The sequence below is a fragment of the Microtus pennsylvanicus genome, chromosome 14 (assembly GCF_037038515.1).
Source record: "Microtus pennsylvanicus isolate mMicPen1 chromosome 14, mMicPen1.hap1, whole genome shotgun sequence".
Taxonomy (NCBI): domain Eukaryota; kingdom Metazoa; phylum Chordata; class Mammalia; order Rodentia; family Cricetidae; genus Microtus; species Microtus pennsylvanicus.
This window is the reverse complement of record NC_134592.1, coordinates 17,293,364-17,315,045: the sequence shown is the minus strand read 5'-3', so window position 1 is coordinate 17,315,045 and position 21,682 is coordinate 17,293,364. Positions and strand designations below refer to the sequence as shown.

At 38.4% G+C, this 21,682-nt stretch overlaps 1 protein-coding gene across 2 annotated transcripts in view; it reads right to left on the bottom strand.

The window, feature by feature from the left end:
* Window positions 1-21,682, bottom strand: part of Rps6ka5 (ribosomal protein S6 kinase A5) — a 180,929-nt gene that overhangs the window by 88,134 nt on the left and 71,113 nt on the right. For both annotated transcript variants that reach the window (XM_075947464.1, XM_075947465.1), the window contains one exon: window positions 1,032-1,250. In XM_075947464.1, coding sequence (XP_075803579.1) covers window positions 1,032-1,250 — 219 coding nt within the window. The remainder of the gene's footprint in view (window positions 1-1,031; window positions 1,251-21,682) is intronic.

The window sequence follows — 21,682 nt, the reverse complement described above, 5'->3', positions numbered from 1 at the left end:
AGACTTGTTTGTCAGATGACCACACACTCTTTGCAGTATACAAATCTAGGCTGAGCATGTGTTGGCAGAAGACTACCCGAGTTCCTAGATGAGCTCTGCATTCATTCCACTCTCAGCAACATTCATATGCTACTCTCAGGCTGCCAGTACGAAGAAGCTGACTTGTACTAAAGGTTGGGAAGCCACACTGGAGAGAAACAAGTTGGCCTAGTGAACAATGGCACCAATTGTCAGATACGAAACTCTACCATGGATCTTCTGAACAGGCTAGCTCTTCTACTACATACCATGTAAATGAGAACAGCCTACAACAACAGAGAAATGCCCTTCCCAGCTACCCAAAATCTTAGGAAAATATGTCACTGTTTAGCTACTCCATTCTAGGTGGTTTGTTGGACAGCTATAGATAGATTAAACAACTGAATATTGAGTAAAATGAAAACATATTAGTTAGGAAATGTATTATTCACTGTTCTATTTCTGTGAGGAAACATCATAACCAAGGCAACTCTTACAAAAGAAGAATTTAATTGGGGGCTTGCATACAGTTTTGTAAGTTTAGTTCATCATCATCATCAAGGCAGGGAGTATGGAAAGCATACAGGCAGGCACTGGAGCAGTAACTGAGAGTGCTACATCCTGACCCAAAGAGAGAGAGAGAGAGAGAGAGACAGAGACAGAGACAGAGACAGAGAGACCGATAGAGAATGGCCTAACTATTGGCTTCCATGGCTATCTCCTACGTTAGCCCAAACCTACATACTCTTGAAAACTAAAGTACAAATCGGAGCCCACTTGGCCATCAAGTTCCTTGCATTTTCTTGGATGCACATCGAATAATAGTGGAGTATGGAATAGAGGTATACAAATTTCTCTACGCCAGGGGTCTCACTTCCAAAGCAAGATGCTAACAGAAATGCCACCACAAAGAGATGAATGAGAGACAAAACAATTTCTTCTAAGTCCATACTATGTTGCCTCAAGACCTAAAGAAAAATGTTCTCATAGAAAGTATGACAATGGACACTTACCTAAGATGAGATGAAGTTTAGTCTCTGTCTGGAAAGCATAGTGCAATGTCACCAAAAATGGTGACTGTCTAATGTGCTCCAGAACTTGCCGTTCTGTCCTTGTATGCTCTGTAGTTTTAGCCTTTTGAACTATTGTTGCCTTTTTCAAAACTTTCATGGCATACAGCTTTCCAGCATCATGACCGCTTATTTTGCGAACTAGAAATACTTTCCCATAAGCTGAAAAAGAAAAGAAAAAAAATTTCCATAAGCTGGAAAAAAAAAAGAATTAAAATGCTACATTGGCAGAGTGGTAATTTATAAAAATAAAATTAATGTACCCAGCCAACACGCACACAAACACTCTTTCAAGGGAAAAGCATGCTCAGTGCTATTTCAAATAGCTCTTTGATAATTTCTTCAGCCTTTTACCACAGATATTTCTAGGTCTAACTCCCAGTATTTACATATTTAGCCACTGCTGATGAAGTTCTGCTTTGACTCTAAATGTTATTCTCTTCTCAATATTTTTAGGTCTGAGAAACTAACTGTTACTATGGTCAGCTAACCACAGTCCAATTCAGGAACAAGTAGGACATTTTCAACATAAGATAAAACCTTGAAGTATATAGTTGCTACTGGATTTCATTCTTCATTTTCTTCCTTCCTTCCTTCCTTCCTTTTTGATTTATTTATTTGTTTATTTTTAAGACAGGGTCTCAGTATGTGCCCCAGCCTGGCCTTGACCTTATGTCCTTCTATCTCAGTTTCCTAATGTCTGGGATTCCAGATGACTAACATTATTTCCAGTCTCCAAGAGTTGTTTTTCTTTTCCTTTTCCATCTTCATGTGTATGCTTGCTTGCATGTATGTGAACATGCTTGTTCACATGCATATGGAGGTCAGAAATTGATGTCAGGAATCATCTTTGATTGCTCTTCCACCTTAATCATTTAGGTAGTCTCTCAATAAAATTCAGAATTCACCAATACCGCTAGTTTTGCTAGCCAGTTTGCTCTTGGAATCCTCTGTCCACCTTTCAATCTTGCTGGAATTACAGGCAGGTCACAAAGCCAAGCAGACATTTATGTGGGTTCTGGAGCTCCAAACTCTGGCCCTCACACTTGTGTTAGAAGCACTTTAACCACACTGAGCCATCTCTCCAGTGCTCCAACGCAGTTCTTAGTAAGAATCTAATACACACAAATAAATTAAGTACTTCAAGCATTCCACTACATTTATTCTTTTAGAACCAAAGCAACATAAACAGACATTGTATAAAACAAAAGAGATCTTTACAATGAACAAACATTAAAATAAATAGAATATAGACGGAAACCCCTTAAATCTCTAGACCATAATAATTTACGGCTCCCTGGGTTGTTCTCATCATGTTTCATAAGTGAAGTTTGTAGGAGGCACAATCCTGTATGTGATGCTGCTCCAAGTTGAAGAATTAGAGCTTTGTGGGAAGAACAGCTTCCCTGAATTTATTTCCCCAAGGAGGATAGGGGGGTGGAAGGAACAGGGGGCAGGAAAAGAGGAGGAGGAGAAGAGGAGGAGGGAGAAAGAAGGAAAGGAGGAAAAGGGGGAGAGAGAGGGCTGTGAAATTCAAATGAGTCTTGGAATGGTAATGCTCAAATCTATTTCGGAATTAAATGCTTTACTCAGATCACTATGAGTTGGGCTCAGTTTTGATCCAGGTCACAGCTACTATTACCTTGCTCACAGCTCCCTATATTTAACCCAGAATTCGATTATCAGTCATCTACTAAAGTAAGAAAGCTTTACGGAAAAAGCTCTCCACTCTGTGATTCAGTTCTGTTCTTTAAGAACTAGATCAGTACTGCACTTGATATGCCACAGACCAATGCTAGATTAGACCAATCCTGATTTAACTATTCCAACACTTGAGATGGAATAGCCCATGCCAGGCTCTCAGCTAAACACACTCTCTACATATGGATTCACTTTTCACTTAATCCTCACCAGTGAAGTGGGTACTTTCAGTAGTTCTATTTCAGAGATAAGGAAATGATTTCAGAGAAACTAAGGAACTGACCAGAAGACTTGATCTAGAGAAAAGATAAATAAATGAACAAGTGTGTGCTTCAAGCGAGCCCTGTACCCATCTACTGCCTGACTGGCAAAGTAGTCCTCCCTCCTCAGGATTATGGATCATGGATCCCAGAAAAAAAGGGACTCTACTCTATGGCTTCTTCCTTGCTCCCTCACTCCCTTTCTCTTTCTTAGAAGTTCCCAAGATAATTATGACATTTTCAAGAGGGGGGGGGGAAGCAGTGGCAGCACCGTCCTGATTCAAATGTAAGTAGTGACTCCCAGGACCACTCCACCTATAAATAAATAAAAAAACCCAATTCCTCCTGAATGCTAGAAACCTGATTTTCTAGATTATAATAAGCCAATGGTATAGTGTTTAACATACCCTGGAAGACAGAAGAACTTCGAAAAAAGTTTGTGTTATATTTAAGTATGTGTGATAATTACAGGTTGAGCTCTCAGAAAGGCTGAAGTGAATCAAGAAAGAAAATTACAACTTTCAGGAGCTAACAAATCAACCTAAAGAATGAAACTGGAACAGCATATTTTGTACAGCAGCAATGAAACCAAGAGAGAAACCATTCTAATGATATGTACTTTATCTTCCAACAGAGGAAGCCACTACACAAACTGGGGAGGAAGTAAAGTCCTATTCAGCCAGTCTTGGTGTTTCCATGCTCCTTACAATATACACAGTACCTACCCCAACTTACAGTCTTCCAGATGCCAAGCTCTAGAATGCTATGGTCCTAGAAGTTATGAAATCTATCTAGTATATGAAATGTAAGGATCATTTCTATATCACCACAACACTGGAAAGAGCTTCTTCCAAGCACACTGTAATCATCTGTGACAAAAGAGTATGGATCCTGTGACAGGTACATTGTATAAGCAACTAAAATCAGGTACTTTAGACAAATTAACTTTTTCATTTCTTAAAACACCTCCATAAGAGGGGCTGGATGGTCATCTCAAATGACAGAAGAGGAAACTCAATACAGAAAAATTGCTCACTCAGTTATGATCACATTTACCCACTTGGCCCAACTTCTAGGTACACACTCTTAGCTCTGCTTCTGCTGATTTCCTTAAATGAGTGATCATACAGGAAATAAATAAGAAACCAGCTGTTAAATAGAAGCCACAATGCAAGTAAGGCAATCTAACAGTGCAATGAACCCAGTGTTATTACTGCTGACAAAAAAAATTTGCAAGGCAGATTTCATTGATGATCAGCTCTAAACGTAGAAAATGTTCTTCATGTTGAGTAGAAACAGCTTTGTTCTAAATATTATTTGCTCAACCTTCTATACCATTTATATATATATAGGTATATACATATATATAGGTATATATATAGGTATATATATATATATATGGATGTAAGTTTCTGTCTTGCCTGACCGCAGCTGTTCAGTCCCAAAGAAACAGACAGAGGCAGTGTATAAATTATAAACTGTTAGGCCTAATAGCTAATAGTTGTAATCTTACAACTTAAATTAACCCATAATTCGTATCTAGGTTTAGTATGTAGTGTGGCACCTTTGCTCCTCTGAGTCTGGCTGGTCACTGACTCTTCGCAGAATTCTCTTAGTCTGGTTACCCACCTATACTTCCTGCCTGACTACTGGCCAATCAGAATTTTATTAAATCTATGTGAGTGACAAATCTTTACAGTGTACAAGAGCATTATTCTGCAGCATTTCCCTTTTTTTCTTTTCAAAACAAGCTCTCTGAATCTAATCAAAAATATTTAACTTTTCTTTTCTGACCATTATCCATAACAACTTGTAACCAACACTCTAAACAAAGACAAACATCCATAATCCAGTTTTTTGGGTATGTGGGCATAGTTTTCTAGGCTACGTCCTGCTGACCAGGGGCACTGATAATCTTATGGGGACCCAAAAAAAATCTAGGATTATGGTCAAGTCCTGACTGGAGTAATCTGTGAGGCCGGGTCATCTGAGCCAGCAGTCTTGAGGCTATTCTGGATGTAGAACTCAGCAGAAACTACGACAGAGGTGCTCTGAAACATTGAATCATCTGGGCCATCCATTCCCACTAGAGATTTTTCAGGAGGGGGTCTTTCTTAATCAAACCTTATTTATCTTAACCCAGAATAAATCCACAGCCTCTCATTTGCTGTGGAATCAAAAGTAAAACCTATTCTCCAAAGTAACATATCTTTTGACTTAAATTTTGAAATCAAGGCATTTTCAAACTATATAGGTTGGATTAATCCAGCAGCATTTATAATCAAATGTCCTTTAGCTGCTATTACTCCTTTCTCAGCAGTCAAACAATTCCAAAACACATTAACATATAATATCCAGAATCTCTGTGTATTTTCCATATTTATGTGGCTTTTATTTCTTATTCTATTTCTTTTTTTAAGACTTTTTCTATCCTTTTTCTTTTCTCTCTCAAGCCTATACATTTTTTTTATTGAGAAAAGGCGAAAAAAAAACAAGTTTCCACCTCCTCCCAGCCTCCCATTTCCCTCCCCCTCCTCCCACCCTTCTCCCCCTCCTCCTACCCTTCTCCCCCTCCCCCCACTCCTTTCCCCCTCCCTCTCCAGACCAAAGAGCAGTCAGGGTTTTCTGCCCTGTGGTAAGTCCTAGGTCTTCCCCCCTCCGTCCATATCTAGGAAGGTGAACATCCAAACTGGCTAGGCTCCCACAAAGCCAGCACATTACATAGGATCAAAACCCCGTGCCATTGTCCTTTGCGTCTCATCAGCCCTCATTGTTCGCCATGTTCAGAGAGTCCAGTTTTATCCCATGCTTTTTCAGTCACAGTCCAGCTGGCCTTGGTGAGCTCCCAATAGATCAGCTCCACTGTCTCAGTGGGTGGGTGCACCCCTCGTGGTCCCGACCTCTTTGCTCATGTTCTCCCTCCTTCTGCTCCTCATTGGGACCTTGGGAGCTCAGTCCAGTGCTCTGGTGTGGGTCTCTGTCTCTATCTCCATCCATCACCAGATGAAGGTTCTATGATGATATGCCAGATATTCGTCAGTATTGCTCTAGGATAGGGAACCTAAAATGACCCTAGCCTATGCATATTTTTAAGCACACTGTAAAATGTTTAGAGGTTTTTCTTTGTCTTTTTTAAGTCTGAATCTATCTTTACGGTCTCTCTCTCTCTCTCTCTCTCTCTCTCTCTCTCTCTCTCTCTCTCTCTCTCTCTCTCTCTCTCCCTATGTAACCACACAAGTCTTTTAATCTGCTAAGCAGCATGGGCTAGGACTAAAGTGGCAGCTTTGGCAGCTGGCTCTGCCCATTCCTTGGCTTCCTGAGAGTCTAGCTTCATGGCAGAAGTATTGGTGGGAACCACATTTATTGCGACAACTCTGTGGAGTTTCTAGGTTCCTGCCACCACAAAGAAGCATGCTGCTGGCTGCTCATAAACACCATTTAAGTGTTTGGTGGCAGAGCCTCTTAAAACAGCCACCATGTGGTTTTCGCTGCTAATGCTGAGTCAGGAAACCTTTCTTAAAGGAGCTGCACCTCTGCTTCCCACCAGCAAACAACTGGAGTAAAGATAGTTACCAAGAAGTTGTACTTGATTTTATTCCTGTCTCTCTAGAATCCTTTTTATTTTTAAAGCTTCCTCAGGCATTATATGTAAGTTCTTGCCAAATGTGTAGGTTCCATTTGCAAAGAGAATTTTCTGTCCCACCTGGTCCCACAGCCATTCAGTCCCAAAGAAACACACAAAGGTTTATGTTAATTATAAACTGTTTGGCCTATCGCTCAGGCTTATTATTAACTAGCTCTTACAACTTAAATTAACCCATAATTCTTATCTATGTTTAGCCACATGGTTTAGTACTTTTTAATCAGTAAAGCATTCTCACCTTGCTTTCTCTTTGTTTGGCTGGTGACTGACTCCCTGCCTTTCCTCTTCCCAGAATTCTCTTAGTCTGGTTGTCCCGCCTATACTTCCTGCCTTGCTACTGGCTAATCAGCGTTTTATTAAACTAATATGAGTGACAAATCTGTAGAGTGTACAAGAGTATTATTCCAAAGCATGTAAAAAAGAATATTACTCTTTTTTAAGATAGCTTTTCAAAATATTTGAAAGCAAAGCATTCAATCTCCTTACTCTTTAAGCCAAACTTAAAGTAATATGATCTTGAAACCTTACCATTAGAAGTGTTCACTGATGTGTTCTGTTCTTTGTAAATACTGTTTCATTGATCCCTTTCCTGTATCTTTTTTTCAGAGCTGTCTCTTATGAAGACAAGCACAAACTAGCAAAATATGACAATGTATACTGGTCAAATAACATGAAATCATCACATCATCATTGCCACATGTATTTGCTACTTTCCTTGCTGTTGTGAAAAAAAAAGCCCAACAAAAGCAACTCCAGTAGGCGCTCACTGTGGCTGGCTCACAAACTGAGTGCAAACATCAGTTCCTCATGATGGTAAAGATATGACAACAACAGCATGAGATAGCTGGGACTGGAGCTTATGGAATGGCAACATCACATCTTATAACCCACATTTTAGTTTGAACAAAAATAACAAATGACTTTTCTATTATTGTGATAAAATATCACGATCAAAACAAATTATAAAAGAGTTTATTTGGCTTACAGTTCCAAAGGGCTGAGTCTGCCATGGTGGGAAAATATGACAGCAGCAAAAAGAGGGTATGAGTTCTGCAGTTTAAGCAGAAGCTGAAGGCTCACTTCTTGAACTGTAAACAAGAGGCAGAGTGAACTAGAAATGGTACAGTTCTTAAACTCTCAAAGCCTTCCACCAGTGACACACTTCTTCCAGCAAAGCACACCTATTAAACCTAGTCAAATAGTATCACCAACTAGGGACCACATATTTAAATGCCTGAGACTATGGGAAAATTTTATAACTCAAATCACACACCAAGAAAGAAAACACGTTCAAAATGTATTTGAAGCATTGGGAAATTTTACATTTTTGATTATATTACAATTTAATTTATAAAATTTGAATATATTAAAATGTTCAAGTAGGGTCTGGTGAATTGTCTCAGCAGGTAAGAGCATTTGCTGCACAAGCATGAGGACCTGAATTCAAATCCCCAGAACCTATGGCCAGGTACTGTGAGAAGAAGAGACAGAAGAACCACCAGAGACTGCTGTCTTCTGTAATGCAGGTTCACTGAAAGGCCTTATCTCCAAGGAATAAAGCAGAAAGGGATAGAGCAAAATATTCATCATTCTCCTGTAGTTTCTGTAAGCACACAAGGGAAGGGTACATGCACCAAGACACACAGGTGCACACACCACACATATTCATACATACATAAATGTAAAATAGACAGATAAATGTTCAATTAGTCTTTAATTTTAAATTTCAATTAAATTTGTTTAAAAATATTCTTATAATCCACCTATAGATGTATCAATTCTCAAAGCATTATAGTTTAAATATAAAATGCCCTACATAGGTTCATGTGGGCAACTGATGGCTCTACTTGTGGTAGAAACTTTAGGAGGCAGGGAATAGCTGAAGAGGTCTGGAGGTTATATTAGGCCCCTGTTCATTCCTCATTCCTTGCTTCAAGTCTGCTATGAGCTAAATGGCCTCTGTCATCTGCTCCCTCAAACATGATGTATTACTGCCCTCACAGTACCCCCAAAAAACAATGAAGCCAAGGATTAGGGAATCAACAAAACCAAAAAAAGCTCTGAAACTGTAAGTCAAATAAACAAGTACTTCCTTTATATGTTCTTGGTGATATTTTAATCGTTAAATAATAATGAAATAATCAAATGTAATTAAAGACATAAACATTTTTGTTCACAAGCATTATCTTGGTTAAAGGTCACCGGTCAGAAAGCGTCTGACTTATGTCCTTTCTTATGTTGCTGAACCTGAGCATGTTATTCTCATTGGGATTCCAATGCTACAACCACCCCTGTTCCTGTCACTCAAAATTTTTCTAATGCTCTTTAAAACTCTACATTATAGAAACCTCTTATTTAAGTTCAAAACAAACTACTTTTTTTTTTAAACAACAGAAATTCCGAGTGACTTTCACTAAGAATTCCCAAGCCTGGCATTCTTTTTCTAAGTGGGCCCGCATGATCAACACTTGTGCTTATGCTTCCTAGATGCTTCACTCATGTTTCCCACTGTCATGGATACCTGCTGCCCTATACAGATTTATAGTTTTTGTATATGCTGTTCTGTAGTACACTATCATTAAATAGTACATAAATCACAGAAATTGAATATGAGAAAAATGAGGCTGATTATTCCGAACAGATTAAAGAAATACATTAAAAAAGAAACGTCTAAAATATTAGATGTGCGAAAGGCCAAGAAAAAACTAAATTCAAGATGCCTCATACTTCAAATATGTCTAGTTCTCACTCCACAGAATCTAAAACTGTAACTTTTAACTTTTAGATGAAAGCATTACAAGTGTGACTTTTAGCAGTTCTCAAAATCATGCCTACAGCTAAACTTTGGCAACGAATGTTTATGGGTACATTTTAAGTGAAAAAAAAAAACAGTGTTCCAATAAATATATGAAAAGTATCCTTCTTTTATGATTCCTGCTTTCTTTGACTAACCAAAAGTCTCAGTTGCATCAGACAAGAGATTGTCTACTGACTAAAGGATCACACTATTGCTGAAATGTAATCCTTTCCTTCTCCTTGGTTATTATTAGAATCTTTTCAACAGGGTCAGGCACATCAATTTTTTCAAGTTACTTTCATCCTTAACCTGATAAACACATCTTTTGTGCTGTCATCTAACTTAAAAAATAAACTTTGTATTCAAAACACTTTATTCCTCATTGACCTTAAAATTCAGAGCATCTGATGTGAGATGCTGTGAATGTTTTATTACCATTAGTTAATTTAAAAAAAAACTTATTTGTCCCATATCCAGGCAGAATAGAGCTAGGTGGGAAAATCCAAGCAAAGATACTGGAAAAAAGAAGGCGGAGTTTGAGAGATGACAGTAGCCACAGGAGAAGCAAGATGTGGATAACAAGCCACGAGCCTCATGGTAAAACTGGAGTAATAAAAATGGGTTAATTTAAATTATAATAAGCCTGAGCTAATTAGCCAACCAGTCTATAATTAATTTTAAGCCTCAGAGTGGTTATTCAGGAACTGGCAGGCAGGAGAGAAACTCGTTATAAATGATGCCAACTTGAGGCATGGACATCCACATAAAGTGTAAAATGCTTTTTTTAAAAAAAAAAAGGATTCTAGACACACAAAAACAAGAGTCAAAAATGGCTTTTTGGTAGCCACATTTGTTCAGATAGTCTCTGTTTGCTGGCACTTAACAGAGGGTAGCTCTTTTAAGAGATGGCTTCCTGATCCGTGCTGGCGACACTGACAAGAGGTCCTGCTACAGAGCACTTGGGGTTTGTGGGTATCATGTTACAAACTGCCTGATGGTAGCATGGACCCACTGCATCCCTAGAGTTGGGATGGTGAACACAGCTCCCAGACCTGGCAGTGAATGTACCTCTGCCATGTTGGAAAGCTGAATGGGGCGGAGTCAACAGCCAAAGTCTTGGCTTTGGTCCATTTAGTATTTAAAAACAAACAAACATATATTGCTTTGGAAAAGAGGTTCTGCTTTTGTTGCCATAGGAGATGGGAAGTTGTGGATTTTCCAAGTTAATATGGTTGGATCAAGCAAGACCCCCTGATAGGCAGTGATGGCTCAGGTGATCCAGCATCCAGAACAGCTTCCAGGCTACTGGCTGAGATGGACCAACCACACAAAATACCCCAGTTAGGAATTGATCATAATTCTAAGTTTTCTCAGGATCCTCATAAGATTACCAGCACCACTAATCAGCAGAAAGTAGTATAGAAAACTATGCCCAAATTCCCAAAACATTACTTATCAATCAATATTTATTTTCATTTAAGAGGGGTTGGTTATAAATGCTTAATTGTCATAGTCAATCTCTTTCTAAAGAAGAAAAGGGAATATGTTATAGAAACGAGGGAAAAGCTAAATATTTATGATAAAAGGAGTAGTTTATTAAATCTTTCATATAAAAACTGTTAATCTCAAAATACTTTATATTGGTATGAATTTTGGTTTATTGATACAAATTTAAGGTAAACTTTATTATACTATATGTATATTTCTACTCTTGTTTAAGGTATTATGCTTATGAAGCTCATTAAAAATGTATAGTTAAAAATACAAATCAATAGTCATCTGTAATAGTCAAACTTATAGTCATGTTAGATTTTCTAGAAATGCAGATATAGTTCAGATGTATAGGTAATCTTCAAACACTTCAAAGACCTACAGAATATGGCACTTAAAATGTTTTAAGAACTTAGACTTTTCTCAGGAGTAAGACACATCTGCTCCTGACAGCACCAATTACTTCAAGAGGAGGATGGACATCAAAGAAGCACCGTATGGAGTTTGCTTTCAATGTGGCAAGGCTAGCCATTTGGGCAACAACTGCTCTTGCCTGAACTGCTTATTTGTATGCTATATATACTGGACATTCGGGACCCACAGGAAAATAACCTCTAAACTTTGTCAAAACCAGGTAGAAGGATCATTCAGCATACCTGCTTCACATAAACTTTCAGGCATTCTCAGGACACAGAGGAAAGTGACTGACAAAGTGCCAATATAGACAAGACAGTCTTTCAAATTTCCTGCTTCATTAAAAAAGGTCTGACAGATACTAAGGGCCTGTAGGCTGAAGACGGATACCCAACATTATAGAAAAACTCTGAGTAGTACTCTAATATGTATATATTCCATACTTTCTTCATCCATTCTTCCATTGAAGGGCATCTAGGTTGTTTCCAGGTTCTGGTTATTATAAATAATGTTGCTATGAACATAGTTGAACAAATGCTTTTGTAATATGATAGGGCATCTCTTGGGTATATTCCCAAGAGTGGTATTGCTGGGTCCTGGGGTAGGTTGATCCCGAATTTCCTGAGAAACTGCCACACTGATTTCCAAAGTGGTTGCACCAGTTTGCATTCCCACCAGCAATGGATGAGTATACCCCTTACTCCACAACCTCTCCAGCAAAGGAGTAAGATGGTATCTCAAAGTTGTTTTGATTTGCATTTCCCTGATCGCTAAGGAGGTTGAGCATGACCTTAAGTGTCTTTTGGCCATTTGAACTTCTTCTGTTGAGAATTCTCTATTCAGATCAGTGCCCCATTTTTTAATTGGGTTAATTAGCATTTTAAAGTCTAGTTTATTGAGTTCTTTATATATTTTGAAAATCAGACCTTTATCTGTTGTGGGGTTGGTGAGGATCTTCTCCCAGTCAGTAGGTTTTGATCCTACTGCATGTACTGACTTTGTGGTAGCCTAGCCTTTTGGATGCTCACCTTCCTAGACCTGGATGGAGTGGGGAGGACCTTGGACTTCCCACAGGGCAGGGAACCCTGACTGCTCTTCGGACTGGAGAGGGAGGGGAAGAGGAGTGGGGGGAGGGGAGAGAAGTGGGTGGAGGGGGAGGGAAATGGGAGGCGGGGAGGAGGCAGAAATTTTTTCAATAAAAAATATATCAAAAAATAAAAAGAAAAAAAAAGAAAAACTCTGAGTAACTATCTAGGCAGCCAAATATCTCTGTCATTCCTAGAGTTTTGGAAAGTGCTTACAATGCACTTCCTGGTTACTTAGGTAATATTATATCCTTCTGGGATCATTGATGGAGTTAAAGACTAGACAGTTATAATTATAGCTTTCCTTAGCTATAATAAAAGATAAATTAGACATGAAACTTTAGACTCACAAAGATTGGATAATATTTTCTTTAATTTTGCCAAAGATAAACAGACTAAATAATATAACTATAATTCTAGCTTGATACCTGTTTTATTATATGTAATTTTACAATGTTAAAGTTAAAAACCTTCTTTTTTAACTAGACAGAAAAGGGAAGATGATGTGGCATGCCCTTCTGTATACTGTGAATATGTTTTATTAGCATTGGTTAATAAAGAAGCTGATTTGGCCAATAGTCAGACAGAACAGAGCCAGATGGGAAATCCAAGCAAAGATACATGGAAAAAGAAGGTGGAGTCAGGGAGACACCAGCAACCACAGAAAAAGAAAGATTTGAGGTAACAAACCATTGAGTCTGGTGGTAAATACAGAATAAGAGAATTGACTTAATTGAAGTTGTAAGAGCTAGTTAATAATAAGCCTGAGCTAATAGGCAAAACAGTTTGTAATTAATATTAAGTCTCAAAGTGGTTATACAGGAACTGGCAGGCAAAAGAGAAACCTCCAGTTACAAGCATCTTTAACAGAACCTCAGAAGTTTTGTTATATGTAATTTTACAATGTTAAAGTTATCAAATAACTTTATTATTATGTAGCTGTATCAATAAACCAAAATTCATACCAATAAAAAGTATTTTGAGATTAACAGTTTTTATATGAAAGTAGATTTAATAAAGCACTCCTTTTTATCATAAATATTTAGCTTTTCCCTCATAATTCTAAGTTTTTTCAGGATCCCCATAAGATTACCAGCACCCCAATCAGCAAAAGGCTTATCCTCCTGCTTGCCACCTTCCTTGACGCTTGTCTTATTTCTGCAGACCTTGGTTCAGTCATCCTTTTCTGACTTCTTAGAAGAGCATACCTCTTTTTATTTTACACTCTCATAACCTAATGCATTCCTTTCATGAAAAGATCATAAATGTATCTTTACATTTAATTATATGATTATTTCATAGACTTTCCACTACTCAATGATTAAACAAAATCCCAGATGAGGTATAACTTTACTTACTAATTTTTCATTAGCAAATAGCTCTAGAACTCACATATCATAAAAATTCAATGCTAAAATCCCCATCAAAATTCCAACACAATTTTTTAAAGATCTTGAAAGAACAATACTCAACTTCATATGGATAAACAAAAGCCCAGAATAGCTAAAAACAACCCTATATAATAAAAAATTTCTGGAGGTATCACCATCATTGATTTCAAGCTGTACTACAAAGCTGTAGTAATAAAAACTCTACGGTATTGACATAAAAAGACATGCTAATTAATGGAATCAATTGGAAGACCCAGATATAAATACACACACCTATGGATCCTTGATTTTTGATTAAAAAAAAAAAGCCAGAATTATGGAAAAAAAGGAAGCATAACAAATGGTGCTGGGTTAACTGGATATTGGCTTGCAGGAAAATGCAAATAGATACATATCTATCACCTTGAACTCAAGTCCAAGTGCATCAAAGACCTCAACATAAAACCAGATATACTGAACCTGATAGAAAGAAAGTGAGGAATAGCCTTCAATACAATGGCATAGGAGATAGCTTCCTGAACAGAACATCAATAGGACAGGCAATAAGATCAACAATTAATACATAGGACTTTATGAAACTGAAAACTTCTGTAAGACAAAGGTCACTGTCAATAAGACAAAAACACACATCTGACAGAGGGCTAATATTATATTTATATATATAATATAGTACATATATTTTATGTATATCCTCATGAAACTCGACATCAACAAATTTAAATAATCCCACTTAAAAATGGAGTACAGATCTAAACACAGAACTCTCAATAGGAATCACAAATGGCCAAGAAACACTTAAAAAAATGTTCAACATCCTTAGCCATCAAATAAACGCAAATCAAAATGACTTTGAGATTCCATCTTACACCTGTCAGAATGGCTAAGATCAAAAACACAAGTGACAGTTCATGCTGGTGAGAAATATGGAGCAAGGGGAACATTCTTCCACTGTTGGTGCAAGTGCAAATTTATATAGTCAATTTGGAAATCAATATTGCAATTTCTCAGAAAATAGGAACTTCGTAGACCTTAAGACCCAGCTATCTCACTCCTAGGGCATATATCTAACGGGCGTGCCATCCTACTACAAGGATACTTGCTCAACTATGTTCATAGCAGCTGTATTCATAATAGTCAGAAACTGGAAACAACCTAGAAATGGAGAAAGAAAATATGATAGATTTACATAATGGAATATTACTCAGCTGTTAAAAACAATGACATCATGAAATTTGAAGGTAAATGTTTGGAACTTGAAACAAAAAATCTTTCAGAGTGAGGTAACCCAGACCCAGAAAGATAAACATGGTATGTACTCACTTGTAAGTGGATATTAGCTGTAAAGAAAAAGATAGTCACACTACAGTCTACAGTTCCAGAGAGGCTAAATAACAAGGAGGACTTAAGGGAAATGCAAGGATCTCCCTGGGAGGGAAAAATAAAATATATTTTGTTGGTGGACTAAGTCTGGCTTGAGTTGGGAACAGGAGGGATCAACTGAACAGGATTGAGGAATACTGGGAGAAATACCTGGAATTGGGGGCCATTTTGGGGGCGAGGAGGAAATCCAACGTGATAGAAACTCTATGGAATCTATGATAGTAACCCTAGCAAAGACCCCTAGTAATGGAAACATCGAACCTGAACTGGCCATCTTCTATAGCCAGCCTCAAGTGGACGGATTAAGACACCAATGCAGCCAGCCTTGGACCTAGTTTGTCCTGCCTGCAGTATTCTGGGACCAGAGTCTAGCAGAATCCTCATCAAAGAAACGAAGTTTCATCCAGCAACCAATGGGAGCAGATGCAGAGCCCCACAGCCAAACATTAGGCAGAGCTTGGGGAGTCCTGTGGAGGAGGGAAAGGAAGGATCCGAGAGACCAGACAGGTCAGAGACATCAAGAGAACATGGCTCATAGAATCAATTGACAGAGATTGGGGGGACTGCAGAGATCAGGAAGCCTGTAGGAGTCTGACCAAGTCCTCTGCATATATGTAATGGCTGAGTAGCTCGGTGTTCTTGTGAGATTTTTAACAGTGGGAGTGGGGGCAGCCACTGACTCTTTTGCCTGTTTGTGGAACCCTTTTTCCCCAGCCTCGTTGTGATGGTATATGCCTGATCTTATTGTAACATACATATTATGCAGTGTTTGGTTGATATCTCTGGGAGGTCTATTCTTTTCTGAAGGGAAGTGGAAGGGCCATGGATCTGGGGAAGAGGGGAAATGGGTGGAGAGACCAGGGGAGAGCAGAGGGAAGGGAAACTGCAGTTAAGATGTAATATATGAGAGGAGAAAAAAAAATCCAAAGCCAAGTACGTGAAAAGAAAAAATAAATAAGTAAACAAACAGACAAGAAAACAGCAGAGAAAGGTGTCTAGAGTATTACTGAAGTGTCTGTTGTTGACTTTGACTTAGTTGAAAGTGAACCTTAATAGAAAGTTTTGTGATTTAGAACTAGCATGGAGTAATAGCTGGGCATTTTAGGAAGGACAATGGACTGTCATAAAGCAATCCCTTATAATTCTGGTGTTAAATCTAAGTTTCCGCTACATTCTATAGTAAAAGTGACCTCAGGAAACCTAGTTGCTAGCATTTTAGTACAGAAAAATCTTAACATAGTGACATCTATATATAGCTTCTACTTATACTCTGCCACAACTATGTGGCATGCCCAGAGGTCATCTCTCAGCAGAATCTAGATTATCAAGTAGAAGATTCATGATGATCATCACACCTGCTGAACCTCAATCCCTAGAGACGGTAGCAGAACTGGGGCTAAAAAAGAAGAATGATTCTTGAACTCCAACTTTCAAACATAATCCTTAAAAATCAGGATCCTTACTGGGTAGCTTCATCCCTGTTGAATTTGCACAGTGAGTAACACAAGGGCAGCAGCACGTTAGAGCCCTTGTAAAATCACTGCCACTGAAAAGGGTTCCTAGAGAAGTGGCTTCACTTCAGTGTGACTGCAGCAAACAATCTGTGCCAAAAAAGAAAAAAAAAGCTGAGTTCAACTAAAACAAATTGGAAATAATTTTGTATTTCTAACAACGCACGGGAAAAATCCAGTAAGACCTTAGCTCTACAAAAACCCTTACTATCCATCCTAGAAAACTCTCTTTTAGTTACTCTGCAGCACCACACCAGTAGTAGTAGTTTTAATAACTAGACACCCACCAAGATGCCCAACACGTAAGGGTATTTTGCCACCAACCCTGTTGACCAGTAAGTATCTGAGCACAAGGGAGAAAAGTGGGAAGGAAAGGCAGTGCAGAGTGAGGAGCAGACTACATGAGTTTGAAGCCTAGATTTTCAACTTACTGTAATGTTGGGAAAATATTTAACATATATGTCTCAGTTTCCACTAGGGTCAGAAACAATTCTCCTATTATGCAGTCTGGGGATTAACTTAACTAGAAGAAGACCTAGTGGATAAAAACACTGTGTTAAGTATTAGTGAAAAAGTATGCATATCTTTGTGTTTATACGCATATGCCAAAATAATACTGAGCAGTGTTCTGGGATAAGCCTCTTGTATACTGTGAAGATGTGTCTGTTTTACTTCATCTGCATAAGGCACCTTCTGTTTGGTTAATAAGAAGCTGAATGGCTAATAGCTAGCTAGACAGGAGAGGAATGGCAGGACTTCCGGGTAGAAACAGGACCCTGGGAAGAATCTGAGGCACGGGATTGTCCAGACAGCCCGAGAAAATAGGACATACAGTACTGAGGAGAGGTGATGATCCACGTGGCAGAACGTAGATTAATATAAAAGGTTAATTTGAGTTTTAAGGGCTAGCTGGGAACAAACCTAAGCTGCGGCCAAGCTTTCATACTTAATAAGAAGAGATGGCGAACCAAAGAAAGTATGGCTACAGAGCTGCAACACAAAAATGTACCTACTTTTTTGCTATAAAGTGACAATAAAAAAAAATTGAAAGCCCCTTCAAGTCCCCAAAGCAACACAGAGTATTGCTGTTTAGTTCAGATGGGTGTCCTCCATAACTAAATGCTAAGACCCTCTGCTGAAGACACCATATGCTTTAGTCATAGGACATAAAGAACTCATGCTGGAATTGTACTGGAAGCTTCTTCCCCACTGTCTAGCCCTCTGAAGTGTCAGAAAGTACCATTCTGACTGCTGAGGGGGGAGGGAGTTATCAACACTATGATTCAGCTGTGGACCCCGCATGCTAACAACACTGATCTTCCAGGAAAGAACAGTGGCAAGTCTGTTACAGAGGGATAGCCAAACACTTTCTGACTGGGTCTGAGGCCTGCTCCACACATCAAGTACTATAAACCTGACCAAAAGCCCAGAGCTGGGGAGGTCACAGGCCCTAATGTAGAAGCTCTTGTTACTGTTTTGCTAAATGGACATCAAACTGTCCTCTAAATATTTATGTTTATGACCATGTGCTGTTTTTTTTTTTTTTGTGGTCAGAGAAGTTTTTAGATTTTTTAAACAGTGGATAGCAAATACTGCATAGACCATGTAAATACTGCACAGCTGATGTGCTGAAAGTAAGTGACTGCTGAATATTCGGTTACAGTAAGTATTGATATTACCCCCTCTTAAGACTCAGGGGGCATCATGGAAGAGAACAAACAGAAGAACAGGAGTACTGTGGAATGCAGAATTTCTGGTATCACAGGGCCTTCGCACTCTTGAACTCATGGCAGACGTGAACATGTGAACAGGCCCTGTACAAGACTGAACCAAACAATACAGAGAAGGGAGGTATTCATGAGGATCTATAGGCAGCTAATGGTTACTACAGGAGGTGACATATTTTCTTCAGTTGATGAAGCCATTAATAAGGTGCTATTTCTTGTGCTTTGTACCAAATAACTTGAAAATTCAGAGTATTGGCACAACTGAAAAAAAAAGAGAGAGAAACAGAAAAATCAAAACCCAACATGTTTTATTCTGATTTTTAATAAGATCCTCTGGGAATCAATTCCATGGATAAGCTTTTCCAAGTTTAAGTTAGAAAAAAATTATCCATATATTTGATTCCCAAAGGATCTTATTAAAAGAAAAAGTTCCCAATGAGAAGCAAAAAAAAATCAAGGACAGCATATTTATAAATAATGTTCACATATTCTTAATAGTCAAGATATCTTAATTGCTATAGATGATGGACATTTATAAAGGATCCAGATATGAACCAAGAGCCTCCCCTGGCACAGTTGCTGTGATTTCTAATGACTCACTCTAAACATCAGCCACCCCATTGTTTATTACATAACCCCCATTTTCTATTTCACCTCCATCTAATCAGCTTGCAGTTAGCAAATAACATGGGGGAAAAAAGAAAGCCTGCTTCCTCTTTCCTATCCAGAACTACCCATGAGTTATGAAAGCAGTCAACAGATTAGTAACAGACTATAAGAAACTCAAGAAATAAATCAACCCTCTGAATAAAAATTTATAAGTGTTACATAAATTTAAATATAGACTTGTTTTAAGAATGAAAAGGACAGAACTTGGGCAGGTCTTATAGAGCAGGCCTACAACAAAGATATTCTGGAGGATTCCAAGTTCAGGGTCAATTTAGGTTAGAAACTAAATTCAAGGTCAGCTTGTAGGATTTAGGAGATCTGTCTCAAAACAGGCAGTTAAAAGAGGGCTGGTGGTGTAGTTCGGGGGAGTAGGTGCTACCTGCATGCTCAAGGCCTGAGGTTCAACCTACAATAAAAGAAGAAAACAGCAGATCTTCCAGATTCACACATTTAACAATGCTACACTTAAGCTATTTGATGAAAAGAATTTTTCTATTCAGCACATATAAAGATTAAATTTATATATAAAAATTAATTTATGAGAAAAGAGTTTTCACTTTTACTTTCCCCCCAAAAAAACCTTACATGACACACAAAGACATATGATGAAATTCTATTATTCTAAGTGGGGCTGAAAAAATTATCTTTTTAAAAAGGTAATAAAACTGAAAGATTAGTGGTAAAATTCTGAATAAAAATTGATTTTATTATATTCATAATAAAAGTGTCCACCCACTCCATTTAGTCATTAAAACTTTGATTTTGAATTCAGAAATGTCTACAGTGACATTTCACAGTTATCCCGTCTTCTCTTTAAAGCTGCACTGTCACCGATAAGAAAGAAAAGCAGCATCTGCGGCTAACAATAGATGCATGAAGGCAGAGTGAGGAGCATGAAATGGAGATGGATAGAGAAGTACAACATGACAATGACACCACTTCCTCACCGTGAGGGCTGTCTGCAGAGCCTGTGAACAAACACACAAAGGCAAGGGAGATGACAAGTCAAAGGATCAGTTGTGTTGAAAGAAAGCTCAAAGTTTGGTTTTTCCAATACTACACACAGTTTTCACAGATGTGGAATGGCTTCTGATTTCCCTTCCTTGCACTGCCCCGGCATTAGTGTCCTCAGAAAATCAACTGGAGGAAATAACCTTCTTTTGTCTTCCAAGTTTTACAAACCTAGAATTACCTTTAAGATTTGGTAATTACTTGTTCTTAAAACTGTATCAAGCATTTTTATAGTGGGAAGATTTTTACCTATTGACCCCTTTAATGTTATAGGACGATATTTCCTAGTCTCGTTTTCTTATGTAAGTTTTTAATGCAACTTTGTTTAAGACAGGTTTAACTATTAGCTCTGGCTATCACGGAACTGACTATGTAGACCAGAGTGGTCTCACACTGACAGAGACCCACCTGCCTCTGCCTCCAGAGTGCTGGGATTAAAGACATGCGCCACTACACCCAGCAGTTTAGTAATTTATACACTGAAGATTTATGTGCATTTTATAGTATGTACCTCAGAACATGAGTTTCTATCACCTCTGAAATCATATGTAATTTTGTCCAATATTCTAGTTGTCTTAGTTTAATTACACAAACGAGACATAAGTAATGTGGAATGTATTTTGTTAACTTTCAATTATTTTTGTATCTCAGAAACTCTCCTGGCATCATTTTTCTTCCCCCTAATATCTCATTCTTTAAAGTTTTCTAGTGAGGAACTATTGGTGGAAAACATGCTCAAGGTTTGTGTTAAGGGAGTCCTCCCACTCCTCCAGCCTATCACCGCTGAGATACCAGCCCATTGGGGCGTGGTCTCTCTCCCTTTAAAAAAGCGGCCACTTCCCTCTCCTCTCTCTCTTCACTTCCTGCTCCGCTGGCGACTAGACTTCCTTCCTGGTTGCACAGAGGGCTGACAGTGATCTGTAAGTTTTTTCCCCTTTAAATAAATACCACCCTATTAATCATAATTCCAAACTGGTGTGGCATTGTTTATGACTTACGTCTTCAATTGGCACCCAACGTTTGGTTTTAGAACCTCTCCTTTCCCCGCTCGGCTGCCAGCCGCAGCTTGGCGGGAGCCCTCCCTTCCTTTTAAAGCCCTACCTTTAAAATGGCTAACTGAGAAGCCAATATGGATCAAACAGTGGCCTCTAGCTGAAGATAAACTACAGGCATTGGAACAGCTGGTGCAGGAGCAACTAGATGCTCACCACATTGAAGAATCAACCAGTCCTTGGAATTCTCCTGTGTTTGTTGTAAAAAAGAAATCTGGTAAATGGAGAATGGTGACAGATCTAAGAGCTGTCAACAAAGTAATTCAACCTATGGGCCCACTATAGTCTGGAATTCCTTTGCTTTCTCTGTTACCAAAAGGATGGCCTCTTATAGTTATTGATTTGAAAGATTGTTTTTTCACTATACCATTACAAGAAAAGGATAGAGAAAAATTTGCCTTCACAGTGCCTACTTATAATAATTCTCAGCCTAGTAGGAGATATCAATGGACTGTCCTCCCA